We start from the raw sequence: 13333 nt of genomic DNA, 5'->3' as shown, positions 1-13333 counted from the left end.
TGGCTGTGCCATCTTGCTTCCCTTCCAACAACAGGCGGGTGAGCCGGTTTCTCAGCATCCTGGCCCGCATTCGGTGGTGTCACTGTTTTTTATTTTAACTGATCTGATAGGTGTAGTACCTGATAGGTGTGTCGTGTGTCTCCCTGCGGTTTTAACTTGAGTGTCCCTAATGCCTACTGACACTGGCATCTTTCCAGCTGTTTATTTGCCATCCAAAATGTCTCTTCGTGGCTTTCCACCATGTTCTAACTCGATTGTTTGCTTTTTTGTAGTTGAGTTTTGAGTGTTGTTTATCCACCTTAGATACTAATCCTTTGTTGGACTCGTGGTTTCCAAATACTTCCAGCTGTAGCTTGTCTTGCACCCACTTTGCACGAGCTTTCATGAAACAAAAGCTTTTCTCTTTGGTTGGAGCCCCACTGATCAATTTTTCCTTTTACGAATTGTGCTTTTGGTGTCAAGTCTAAGCACTCGTTGCTGATCTTGAAGGTTTCTTCCCATGGTTTTTCAAAAAGTTTTATACTTTTATGTTTAAATAAATGATCCATTTTAAGTTAAAACAATTTGTAACATGTGAGACTTAGGTCAAAGGGTTTTTTGGGGGTTTTTTTGTTGTTTTTGCCAATAGATGTTCAGTTGTTCAGGCAAGGTCATCTTTGCTGCATTAATTGTTTTCGTACCTTCATCAAGAATCAGTCGGGCGTGTTAGCGTGGACCCGCCTCCAGACTTTCTAGTCTCTCCCATTGGTCTCTGTATCTCTCCCTCCACCAATACCACACTGTCTCGATTTCTGCAGCTATTTCTGTCTATATCTGTGAGAAATATTGGCCTATAGTTTTCTTTTTTTGTATTGTCTTATCTGATTTTGGTATGAGGATAATACTGGTCTTATAAAATCAGGTGGAAAATGTTTCTTCTTGTCTACTTTCTAGAAGATATAGTGTATAATTTATAATTCTTCATTAAATGTTTGTAACATTCTCCAGTGAAACCATATGGTACTGGAGGTTTCTTTGGTGGGAGATTTTTAATTATGAAATCAATCTCCTAAATAGCTATAGAGCTACTCAGATTATCTATTTCAAATTGAATGAGTCATGTTTTGTGAGGAAATGGTCCATTTCATCTCGCTTGGCAAATTTACACAGAGCCGTGCATCTCACGCCCTTACAATTTTTTTAGGTCTGCAGGTCTGTGGCGATCGCTTGTTTCATTTCCAACATTGCTTACTTGTGTCTTTTCTCTTACGATTGGTTTGCCAATTTTATTGGTCTTTTCAAAAAAACAGTTTTCTCATTTTACTGATTTTCTCTTTTGTTTTTAATTTCATTGGCTTCTACTCTCACCTTTTATTTCTTCCTTCTGTTTGCCTTTTCCCCTTCTTCTTTTTCTAGGTTTTTGAAGTGAAAACTTAGATTATTGATTTGAGACTTTTCCTTTTTCCTAATATATGAATTTAGTGCTATACATTTTCTTGTTAAGACTGCTTTAGCTTTGTCCCACAACTTTTGATATATTTTTGTCTTCATTCAGTTCCAAGTATTTTTTAAAAATTTCTCTTGAGATTTCCTTTTTGACTCATACGTTATTTAGGAAGTGTATTATTTAATTTTCACATGTTTGGAAATATTCCTGTTATCTTACTGTTATGAATAGCTACTCTGATTCCACTGTAGTTGTAGAACACATTCTGTAGGACTTTGATTTTTTTCAAATTTATTGAGCTTTATTTTATGGCTCAGGATGTGGTCTATCTTAATAAATGTTCCATGAACACTTAAAAAGAAAGTGAATTCTTCTTGGATGGGTGGAGTATAAGGCCAATGTCAATGACATTCTGTTGGTTGATGATGTTGTTGAGCTCCATGTCTGTGCTGCTTTTCTATTTAGTTGTTCTATTGATTTTTGAGAGAGGAATATTGAAGTCTCTAACTAAACTTGTGGATTTGTCTATTTCTCCTTTCAGTTCTAGCAGTTCGCTTTACACATCTTTTTAGCTCTCTTCCTTGGTGCATACACACTTAGGATCGCTCTATCTCTTTGTGGTTTGACCATTTATTATTATACAATGGCTACCTCTGGATATTTGCTCTGTCTCCATTATATGATATTAATATAGCAACTCTTACTTTATATGATTAGCACCTGAATTATATATCCTGTTCCATCCTCTCCCATTCAACTTGCCTGTATCGTTGTATTTGAGGTGAGTTTTTTGTAGATAGCACATGACTGAGTCGCTCCTTTAATTGGCATGCTTGGCCCATTTATACTTAATGTAATCATTGTCGTGTTAGGGCTCCCGTCTGCCATTTTTCTGTGTCTTTCTTTTTTTCTCTTTTCTCATTTGTTTTCTTTTCGCTCTCTTTCTATGGGTTACTTCAACATTCTTTAGACTTCAACTTTAATTGATCTATAATATTTTTAGTATATCTTTTTGTATAGTTTTTATTGGTTACCATAGACATGGCATTATATATACATAACCTTTCACAATTTATATTGGTGTTTTATCAGTTTGAGTGAAGAACTCACCTTCTTTTTATCCTCTTCTGTTTATAATTGTCTTAATTATATTATCATTTTTGCTTCAACCATCAAACATAATTGGGAAAATTCAAGAAGAAAAGGAAAGCCCCGCCATGACCCATATGGCTCAGTCGGTTGGGCGGCACCCTGCAAAGAGAAAGGTCGCTGGTCCATCTCCTGGTCAGGGCACCCGCCTGGGTGGTTGGCCTGGTCCCTGGTTGGGGGGTGTGCAAGAGGCAATGGATCTGTGTTGCTCCACCTCTCTTTCTCCTTCCCTTCCTGTCTCTCTAAAAAATAAATAAATGAAATCTTAAAAAACAAAAACAAGGGAAGCCTATAGCATTTACTTAGATTATGCTTACTATTTTTTTTTTCTTTTCTGGTACTCCAATATTCCTTTTAACATTGTCTTTCTGTTCTGAAAGTTCCCTTTAGCCATCCTTGAGGGTTAGTCTACTGGTGAAAAATTAGCTTCCTTTTCTCTTTGTTTGATAATGTCTTCATTCCCCCTTCATTCTTGAAGGATATTTTCGCTGGATTTGGGATTCTACATTGACAGTACTTTTCTTTCAGCACTTTAAAAATATTTCACAACTTCCTTCTGGCCTCTGGTTTCTGATGAGAAATCAGGTGTCATTCAAATGGTTTTTCTCTGGCTGCTGCCTACATTTTGTGTGTGTCTTTAATTTTGAGAAGTTTAATTATGATTCACCTTGGGGGGCCTGGTTTGCTGTTTCCTCTGCTTATCCTCCGAGTGGTTTTCAGCCTTGGCCTCTCACTTCTCTCCTTCTGGAACTCCAGTGACAGAGTTGTCAGATTTTTAGTATAGTCCCCGAGGCTCTGTAAATGTTTTTCCGAGTTTGCTTTCTCTCCGTTGTTCAGATGAGGTAGTTTCTCTTGTTTTTTTCTTCCGCGTCAGTGGTTTGTTCCTCTGTCCCCTCCCTTCTGCTGTGGAATCTGTTCTTTGAGCTTTTTATTTTGGTTCTTGTATTTTTTAATCTAAAAGTTCCATTTGGTTCTTCTTCAGATGTTCTATTTCTTTCCCTGAATGTTCTGTTTCTTTGCTGAGGCTTCCTCTCTTCTCATTTGTTTCGAGCATGTTCACGATGGCTCTCTGAGGCAATTTTGTTCCGGCTGCTTTAAAATCTGTCAGGTAACTCCAGCATTCTGTCACCTTGATGTTGGCATTCATGAGTTTTCTTGCTTTAATTCATTTTGAAATCTCCCTGGTTCTTGGTAATCTGAGTGATTATCAAACTGATAAGTAACATTTTCCTATTATTTAATTCTCCAGTTTTAGCTGGCCGTCTCTGACTCCACTGCAGCCGTGGAAGGGAGTCGCGCTTCACCTCATTACTGCCAGGCGGGGGTAGACGTCTAGGCTTCCCAGCAGGGAACCTGGGGGTGCTCCCCACTTAGTGTGGAGCCCACTCCTTATGGCGCATTTGTCCCACGTGCTCAGAGCATGACGTGAGGAAGCTGTCCTCGGCCAGCGCCCCCTACAGGCACGTGTCCAGAAAGGTCATTTTGATCACGTGTGTGCAGTTCAGCACATGCTTTTGTGCTGTGGTGAATTCAGGGACTGAGTGGGGAAGATCTAGTTCGAAGACTTCCAAAGAAGAGTTCGTGTTTTGCTCCTTTCAAGAGCATCTTTATACTTCACAGACGAGGGCAGCATTCCTTCCATAGTCAGCAGTTGCTGCACTGATCGGAGTCCCAGACCCACAGGTGGGGACAATTAGACTGCCACCTAACACCACGCTCTGTTGCTGTTGCCCTAAAGTTCCAAAGTTGTGAATGGGAATAGTGTTAAGGAAATTACATAGGCTTGGACCATTAAACAATTAGGAGTCCTAGGTAAAATAGTGCAATTCCATCTGAATTTTAGGGTGCTCATTCTGCTGATAAACTCTGAATCATCATAAAGAAAATAGGCAGAATAATGGCTAGAGGGCTTTCCTCTTATTTGCCTATATGGGAAAACTAGATGTGACAATAAATAAAATTCCAGATTTTTTGTGTACCATACCCATTATTTTCATTGGACTTTGAAGGAAGTATCTGGAGAAAGGCCTCTGTGGCAACACTACGTTTGCCTGGCTTTGCCCTTCCAACTGGAGAAATAATGCCCCAGTGGGCAGATGTCACGGCCCCAGCTCTGTCTCTAACCACCAAGGTCTCCAAGATTCATTTGGAGAGGGATGGGGAGTGGCTCTCAGCTGTCTGGAAGCTTAGGCCATCTGGGCTCTTGGCTCACTCACTAACTCGGGGGTGAAACAAGTGTCAGGAGTTTTCAAGGTGCTCCAGGTGACTCCCATGGCCCTCCAGGCCAAGTGTCCCCCACCTGGACATTGCTGTGGTCCTGCAGCCACAGGCCTGGTCCACTGGGAATTCCCAGGCCCAATGAGTCCCCCTAAGTCAGAATCTGCATTTCAACTAGATGCCTGGGGTGCGGTATGCATTCAATTTTGAAAATAACTCTAGACTGTATAGCTGTGAATTCCCCCATAGATGCAAAAAAGTCTAAAGGGCCCAGCCCCCACCCCAACAACAGATCTTAGGGCACATCATCCTCATCACTGACACTGAGCGTCAGGTATGACCTAGGTGAAGGGACCTAGGAACCCTCCGAACCCTTTCCTCTGGAATGGAACTTCTAGCCCCTTTCACACTCTGGCCCTGCTCTAATGCTGTCAGTTGTAGTCTCTCCAGTGACTTATAAGTACTAGGAATGACAGCATCTGGAGCATTCATGAGCCCCAGCAACTACAATATCATGACATTGGTCACCTGCCCCCATCGTCCCAGACCAGGGGAGCGGCCAGGTCCAGGCCTGTCTTTGTGCTGACCTCACCTCTTTGCTCCTGGAGGAAGTGAGAGAATGGGCCAGAGCTGAACAAGTGGCTGTTCGTGCAAGAAGGTATTTCTCCTTAGTCGTTATCCTAACAAAGCTATGGACCAAGGGCATCCCAGAAGGAGCAGGTGGTAAAAAGAGCTGACCTGGCCCTGGTTCGCCCAGGGGAGGGGTGAAGGGCACCTGATAGCGAGAGAACCTGCGGAGCTCATGGAGCTGCCGCCACTGGTGTTTGGAGAGCCGAGGTCTGATAACGCCGCTGCAGTGCTTTCCCTGGAACTCTCCCCATGCGCCTTTGACCTCTGAAGGAGACTATAAAACCCAGAGGAGGATTTTCTCCTCTCAGTCTGGGTGTGGGGAGCACCCCAGTTCTGCAGAAGGGGGACCTCCAGAAGCAGGGACAATGGCAGCGCTGCAGGAGAAAAAGTCATGCAGCCAACGGATGGAGGAATTCCAGCACTACTGCTGGAACCCGGACACAGGGCAGTTCTTGGGACGCACCCTGTCCCGGTGGGGTATGTCCCTGGCAAGGACGGGAAAGAGGGGGCAGCTCTGAGAGGAGAGGCAGAGGACCACCCACCAGCCGGCTCCTGGGCCCCAGGCCCTGCCCAGGCTTCAGGCCAGGGCTCACCTCCCTCACCAGGAGACCCGAAGGCCCATTTCAGCCCTGATACTCCCTGGTACCAGGCACCCACAGGGAGGGAGCATCTGAGGATGGGCCCCAAAGTTTCAGGCTTAGATTTGGGCATAGCAGTCTATTGCTATGTTCCTAAAATACATAACTTTTTAAGACTTCAGTTAAGGGGCATAGGTTTCTTTGGGATGAAGAGAATGTTCTGGAACTAGATATAGTGATTCACGACATTGTGCGTGAATGTACTAAACACCAGTTTCCCTTTGAGACGCCTGCGCTGGTGGGTCTCCCATCTGTCCATCCTGCCGCGGTGCAGGGGTGTGTCAGCTGCCTCTGACCAGCCTCTCCCCACAGTGTGGATCAGCCTCTATTATGTGGCCTTCTACGTGGTGATGACCGGACTCTTCGCCCTGTGCATCTACTCCCTGATGTGCACGCTCGACCCATACACACCTGACTACCAGGACCGGCTGAAGTCACCAGGTAACGGGGGTGACACTTGAGCCTAGATACCAGGGCCCTGTGTGGGTCGGGGTGACACCTGGCCCCTGAGCTGCTCAGTCAGGGCACCCAGCAGGCTTAGAGGGGCCTGTCACCTCCACCAGCAGCCACCGGGCCTTGAGGGGTACACCAGAGGTGTGGATGGCCCCTCACCTTCTTTTCACAGGGAAGATGACCCCTGATTATAAAGTCCAACTTTGGCTTTAGTCGTAATTATTAAAACAAGAGTTCTTTGTGATGGAGTCTATCACTGGCTTTGTATGCGTGTATACGCACAGAAGACATATCTGGAGGATATACAAAAAACTGTTCCTGTTACGATTAGGAATGAAGGGTCTGGGCGGGAAGGAGCTCGTGTTCTCCCCTCCGTGTCTGTCAGCACTGAGGCGTCACAGCCACAAGAGCAGATTCAGTTCAGAGCACCCAGGTTCCTCTACTCTCCTGCGGGGTGGAGGGGGCTGGGACATGGGCTGGGACACGGGCTGGGACACGGGCTGGGACACGGGCTGCACACGGCTCTCCTCTCCTGCGTCCGCACCTCGTGAGCCATTCCGGACAGGACTCTGGGGCCTGACACAGTGAGGTGTCACCTCTACAGTCCTGGTGAAGGTGATTGGAACGGAGACTTCCACATCCAGCCCATTAACCAAAGGTGACCACAAAACAAACAAACAAAACCACGGGAGGGAGGGAGGAGAAAGGAAGAAAAGGCATCTTCCAGCACACAGTCATGCAGAACATTTATCACACACGCATCCTTAATACTTTCTAAGGACGATAATAACCCCAGAAACACCCAGCAGAAGCACAAAGGAAAAGAAAACTCAGATGTTTTCTGGCAGGTGAGCTTCGGGGGTCCAGCCATTCCACTGGGATCTTCAGTGAATCCATTTATACGTGATAACACCAAAGTGCTTTATTTATTGGGTGTCCATTTTTAGACTCAACCAACAGATAAAACATGGAGCATTTCATTGCCACTTCAGAACAGAATGGAGTATATTACAAACTTGGGATCATAACCAAAATGGAATTTGCCCAAACCCCAAGGATGGAAGGCAGGGTGAGGTGTGTTCCCTGCGTCCCGGTGAGGAGGCTGGGGGCAGGTGACAGTCACCCCCCGAAGCTGGTGAACAAGTTATGTGGGAACCTGAGGACACGCAGAGGGCGCGTTGCAGAGAGGAGGGTGTGGGGGGCTCTCCGTTCCTTCCTTTCTTTCTTTAGACCTTTCTGAAGGCTTTCACTTTACACCACGTACAGCTGGTACTTTCACAACATCCGTGAAACAACAAGAACCCGACCTTCCTGACTTAAAAAGTCGCCTGCCTCCCTCAGGGGACTGGCTAGATAAGTCATTAAACATTCACACAGCAACACAACACGGTGTCTGCAGAAGGAAAGAGGTGAGCTGCTACGAAAGGCCAGGGAGAGGCGGTGACAGCTGGTCCTGGAAAAGGAAAACCGGTGAGCGGAACATGGAAAGGACCTCCCTTGTGTGAGGAAAGCCGTAATATACGCGACACCACTTTATGTTCACAGAAACGAGGCGGTTTCCTGAGGACACAGGCTGCACCCGAGATCAGGAACACAGGGCTGTCGCTTCAACTCCCTGCTCCCGTGCCTTTTTTACAATACGTTGTCAGTGTGCATTTGTTCTTAACCAAAACCAGTGCAGATTTTCCAAATGTGCGTTCAGATACAACTTCACTTAGAGACCCAGTAGGTCCTGGATGAGTTGTCACCTGCAGCAAGAGTGGCCACCTGGGCCACATTGGTTCAGGCGTCACATGCAGGGAGAGCCCACCTGGCCTTCCGCCGAGCGCCCCACCCCGAGCCCAGAGGGGCCTCATTCCAACTGCACAGCTCCCAGGCTGGAGGGCAGGGTCCCCACTGGGCTGCTGGTGCAAAGGACGCTTGGCTGCAGCCGCCTCACCTGGTGGCCCTTGAAGACCTGGGCCCGGTTGGTGCCACGGTGTCCCACACTTGGCCTCCACCAGCTCAGGACCACTCTGCATGCGACTCAGCAAACAGCCTGGACGTGATGAACACTCAGGGAAAACTAACAAGTGCCAGGCTCTCTTTCCAGGGGTGACCTTGAGGCCAGATGTCTATGGAGAGAAAGGTCTGGAAATTTCCTACAATATCTCCAATAACGGGACCTGGACGGACCTAGTGCACACCCTCCACGACTTCCTGGCAGGTAAAATTAAAGCACTTCCACGGCCTTTATTTTTCCTAAGAAAATTTCGCTGAGGGGCATGGGCTTCCTGGCCCTCCAACAGCCCTGGGTGGCTGCAGTTGGAGGAAGGGCCCACAGGGTGTCTGTGCCCGCAGCCTACTCGCCAGCAGCCCAGCAGGACAACATAAACTGCACCTCAGAGAAGGTCTTCATCCAGGAGAGCTTCAGCGCCCCCAACCATACCAAGTTCTCCTGCAAGTTCACAACAGACATGCTGCAGAACTGCTCGGGCCTGGTGGATCCCAGCTTCGGCTTCGAGGAAGGAAAGCCGTGTTTTATTATTAAAATGAACAGGGTGAGTATGAAAGGGTTAGAAGTCCGAGATCCAGTGCCGGGCCCCTGTGGAGATTCCTGTGGGGTGAGGGCCAGGGCATGTAGACCTTACGACCACACAAACCCTCCTGTCCAGGGTCCTGGAAGAGGCAGGTCAGACTCACACCAGCTGCTCCCTCCTCTCTCTGTGCCCATTGCAGTGGCTCATATGCTGATTACTTGAAAGCCTTCCATTCAGACACAGCATCTACCTGACCCTCTGCAGTCCCTGGACAGTGAGCAGCAGAGCACAGGGCTATTCCGTGGCTAGGGCAGCCATGTGTGCACGATACCTAGAAAGAAGCCACGTACAGGTACAGAGAGGACACCTGGGGACTGTCCAGAGCAGAAGTTTCCAACCTGAGCCAGGGATCCACTGACGGGCCCCGGGCCAGGCACTGAGGGAGGTAGACCGAGTACAGAGCCAATGCAAGCAAACCATGGCCAGCAGCTGAGGTCTGGGAGCGGGGGTTCTAAGCCTAAAGGGACCACCCTTTGTGGACTGTGCAAGCGCCCCAGATCTTAGCTGGGGTCTCATCAGAGCTGCCTGGCAGACATGATGGCAGCTCACACTCCCGCAGCACAGGACTGTGCACACCGAGGCAGGCATAGGGAAGGGGGAGGCGGGTTCCATACCAGGCCCCGGCACCAGTGGGCACACACAAGGGCCAGAACTTCAGGAGGCTGAGAAGGGCACGGGCAGGAAGAAGCACAGAAGGGCTGAACACAGCATGGAGAGCTGCCGCACGGCAGGCAGACGCCGTGCCCCAGCTCAGTGCAGCTCAGTGCAGGGCTGGGAAGTGGCAGCCACAGGTCAGGCCCTCCTGCAAGGTCCGTTCCCAGCCTGCGGCCAAGACCACAGCCCTGGGGCAGGGCTGCTGGCTTTGAAGGAGTTGGTAACATGCATGGGGTGTTATTAGAGTTAGAACCACTCCCACCCCACCCCCCGCTCAGTGCCCTGCGGAAAGCCCAGCTCAGGTGCGCCCCTCCGCGCTCACAGACCAGCAGCAGGAGGGCCCACGTGGACACCTTTCCCTTTCAGATCGTCAGGTTTCTCCCCAGCAACACCACGGCCCCCAGGGTGGACTGCGCCTTCCTGGTGAGTGCGACCGCCCGCACCCACCTCGCTACTGCTCGGAAACCCATGGGAACGACCTTGCTGGTTTCCTCTAAGAACATCTCACGTGTCAGCTTAATGAACCAGATCACAAATCGCATGAACTGCCACTTAAAACACTTTTATTACAGGGGACAAACACCTAGTAAGAAAAAAACTTGTTATTGTTTTCCTTCAAAAAGCATCTGGGACAGTGTATTACCAACACACTTCAAAACATGTGCTAGCAATTTGGAGAAACCTGGCACCTCTAGGACTGTTTTGTCCTTATTCTCTGATTTACAAAAACATACAGATTACAACAGCTATCGCTGTTCAATAGTGTATGTATGTGGACTGCTGATGGCATTAATTCAGTGCAGTTTTCCACAAAATTAGTTTTTTAAGGATGACATGAAAAAATCTAAGTTTGTCTTCACTGAGTATTTTCACTGGGTGAGCGCCCCGCGTGGGGCTTTGCAGAAACAGCACACTCGGCGCCCGTAGCCTCTGCCTGGCACATGGGGTCGCCTCGCTTTGTTTTTCCCTTTTCGTTATCTCAGCCACACCTGTGTGGCTGACGTGGGATTTCAGACACCAGAGTGGCCTTCACCTGCTCCTTGGGAAGCTCACGCTATCCACCGGTCGGTTCGCTGACTCTGACAGTGGGTGCTGCTCCCAGGAAACCACTCACTGGCAAACCAGCCCACACGGCCTGCTTGGCTGTCCTTCCTGCGAGCGGCTAAACAAGCATTGTCCCCTCTACACACCTTTATTATGCTGCAAGGACTTAAAATGGTAAAAACTCAAGTTTGATAAGTCACCAGGGTTTTTACAACCTACACACTATACCCCTAATGGGACCACAGTACTGACTATAAAGATTAGATCTAGTTTATGCTAATTACACAGTGAAGTGTTTATGCATCACCCACAGTGCACACATGCATGCGCACAACATGCACACCACATGCGTGCAGACACACATGTATGTGCACACAGGTGCATGAAGAACACACATGATGAGGTGCACATGTGCCACACATGTGTGCACACACAGGCACTCAAGAGACACGCAGGAACACACAGGGCAGCCACCTGCCAGACGTGGCCCCACTCAGGCAGTGGCCTCTGCTCCCCAGGACCAGGACCAGGACCAGGACCAGGACCAGGACCGGCGCCGCACGGATGTCCCGCCTCTGCAGGTGGAGTACTACCCGCCCAATGGCACCTTCAGTCTGCACTACTTCCCTTACTACGGGAAGAAGGCACAGGTGGGTGCTCACTTCTCCCCTGTTAGGTGTGCTCCCCTTGTCCCCGGCAGGTGTGATGGCAGCCACTGGATCGTCTCACATTTAGCAGCGATGACTGCCAAAAGAAAAGCCATAAATATTTTACCTAAAAAACGGAGCAAGGTGTTCCTTAACCCATCCTGACCATTTAACGCTTGGCTGTTTCCCAAACCCACCTTCTCCTAAATACCTGAAAACACATTGTTTTCATACAAAATACAAATGTTAAATCTAATTGTTTTAGTTTTCGACAGCCTCCCAAATCCTGTCTAACAGCTGCATGTCCGTTTGAAAGCATTTCCTCCAAGCCCCTTCTGTTTTCCTGTTGTACTTTGAACTTTCATCACATGTACTTTGATGTGGAACGTCTGCTGCCTGTCCCCCAGCCCGGTCCTCGTTTCTGAGCAGGCGGACCCCCAGTGAGCCCCCGGGCCCAAGGCAGGGCCCGAGGCAGGGCCCGTGGGAGCCGTTACAGACCGCGGCCGCTCCCACAGTTTCTGATGCACCCCCTCCGCTCTCCGTTTCAGCCCCACTACAGCAACCCTCTGGTGGCTGCAAAGCTCCTCAACGTGCCCAGGAACACAGAAGTGGAGATCGTGTGCAAGATCCTGGCAGAACATGTGACCTTTGACAACCCCCACGATCCCTTTGAAGGGAAAGTAGAATTCAAGCTTAAAATTCAGAAGTAAAGGATCAGGAGGCTGGCCGCACGCAGCCTGTGTGGGAACTTGCGGGCCACCGCCCTCCGCCAGCCGCCCGCCGGCGCCGGCGCCACGGCTCACCAACTCTCAAACGCTCTGAACACAGCACTGGGGGAGCTCGGTGCCTCCACACAGGCACCTGTGCACCAAGCGCTTTGTGTTGGAATCTGCTACTTCTTACTACGTCTTTATGTGTTTTAGATAGAATTTGTAGCTATGATAAAAATGTCGGGTTAACACAGTAACCCTACGGCAGAAGCTATCCAACTAACAAGACCCTAAAACAATTCACCTCTTTGTACACAGCACTTTTCTTACTATAACTTACTCTCAAAACATCAACAAACTACTGCCCATGTTAGTATAAATACTATTAATGCCTTGATATGGTTCATGACCTATGATAATGTACAGTTCAAATGCTTGCTTCAAAGAATGCAATTCCTATTGCGGAAATTTATTAAAGCCGTTCTTACTCTACACAAAGCAGCCATGCCTTTCCTGAAATGGGGGTGGGGGTAGATCAACCAAAACCCAAAAACAAACACCTCTTTCTTAAAATTTTTTTCTTTTTAAAGTTTCCACTGCAAGTAAGGGAAATTACAAAACGATGTTGGAGAGGGGCTGTCACCTGAGAGCAGGTGCAGTTCCGGGACAAAAGCAGGTAAGACGCACGGGAGCCACCCATGTGACAGCCGATAAACTAGAGGTAACTGCACCCAGCAGTTCACCTTCAGTCCCCAGGCACGAGTCCCTCCGCCGACACCCAGGACTCAGGTGAGGTCTGGGACTCCAGGCCTTTCGAGAGAAACACAATGAGAACATCCTGCGTGACCCGACCTGCTCTGACCCAGTGGCACCCGCTTTTCAGCCGAGCCGTAGCTCCAGGCCTGGTGCCCCGTCCCACTTGAGTACCAGGGTCACCACCAACAGAACGACCCAGAAAGCTCCACGCGCTGCTGGGCAGGAGAATCTGTCCACCTGAAGCCCAATCACAGACACAGTGTGAGCGGAGAACCGAAGCCCCGCAAAGCCCTGGCCAGGTGCTCAGTGGGCTGGGCGTCGCCCCATAAACCGAAAGGTTGCCTGCTCGATTCCCGGGCGGGACACCTGCCTGGGTTGCAGGTTCAGTCCAACTGATTGCGGTTTCTCTCCCTTTTTCCCACCCTCCCCC

General features: G+C 48.7%; 1 protein-coding gene across 2 annotated transcripts; it reads left to right on the top strand.

Moving 5' to 3' along the window:
• Window positions 1-5720: 5720 nt before the first annotated feature.
• Window positions 5721-12648, top strand: ATP4B (ATPase H+/K+ transporting subunit beta). Of its 2 annotated transcripts, none has more exons than XM_053659802.1 (7): window positions 5721-5899; window positions 6373-6501; window positions 8606-8719; window positions 8854-9053; window positions 10113-10169; window positions 11321-11440; window positions 11986-12648. In XM_053659802.1, exons 1-7 carry the CDS (start codon window positions 5788-5790, stop codon window positions 12145-12147), a joined length of 894 nt encoding a protein of 297 aa, XP_053515777.1. In that variant the 5' UTR covers window positions 5721-5787; the 3' UTR covers window positions 12148-12648. The 2 variants fall into 2 exon arrangements, with proteins under 2 accessions (XP_053515777.1, XP_036981582.2); XM_037125687.2 differs by having other exon boundaries at window positions 11309-11440.
• Window positions 12649-13333: the final 685 nt, after the last annotated feature.

This window comes from Artibeus jamaicensis, unplaced genomic scaffold (genome assembly GCF_021234435.1).
Source record: "Artibeus jamaicensis isolate MK-2021 breed Jamaican fruit bat unplaced genomic scaffold, CSHL_Jam_final scaffold_833, whole genome shotgun sequence".
Classification (NCBI taxonomy): Eukaryota; Metazoa; Chordata; class Mammalia; order Chiroptera; family Phyllostomidae; genus Artibeus; species Artibeus jamaicensis.
Note: the sequence above shows the minus strand (reverse complement) of the source record. Positions and strands in the feature narration are given on the sequence as shown.

Excerpts from the sequence above, each read along its gene's own strand:
- ATP4B (XM_037125687.2), top strand. The coding sequence starts at position 5,788 with ATGGCAGCGCTGCAGGAGAAAAAGTCATGCAGCCAACGGATGGAGGAA. Across the intron at positions 10,170-11,308 it reads GGGTGGACTGCGCCTTCCTG|GACCAGGACCAGGACCAGGA; the intron begins GTGAGTGCGACC and ends TCTGCTCCCCAG. Across the intron at positions 11,441-11,985 it reads ACTACGGGAAGAAGGCACAG|CCCCACTACAGCAACCCTCT; the intron begins GTGGGTGCTCAC and ends TCTCCGTTTCAG.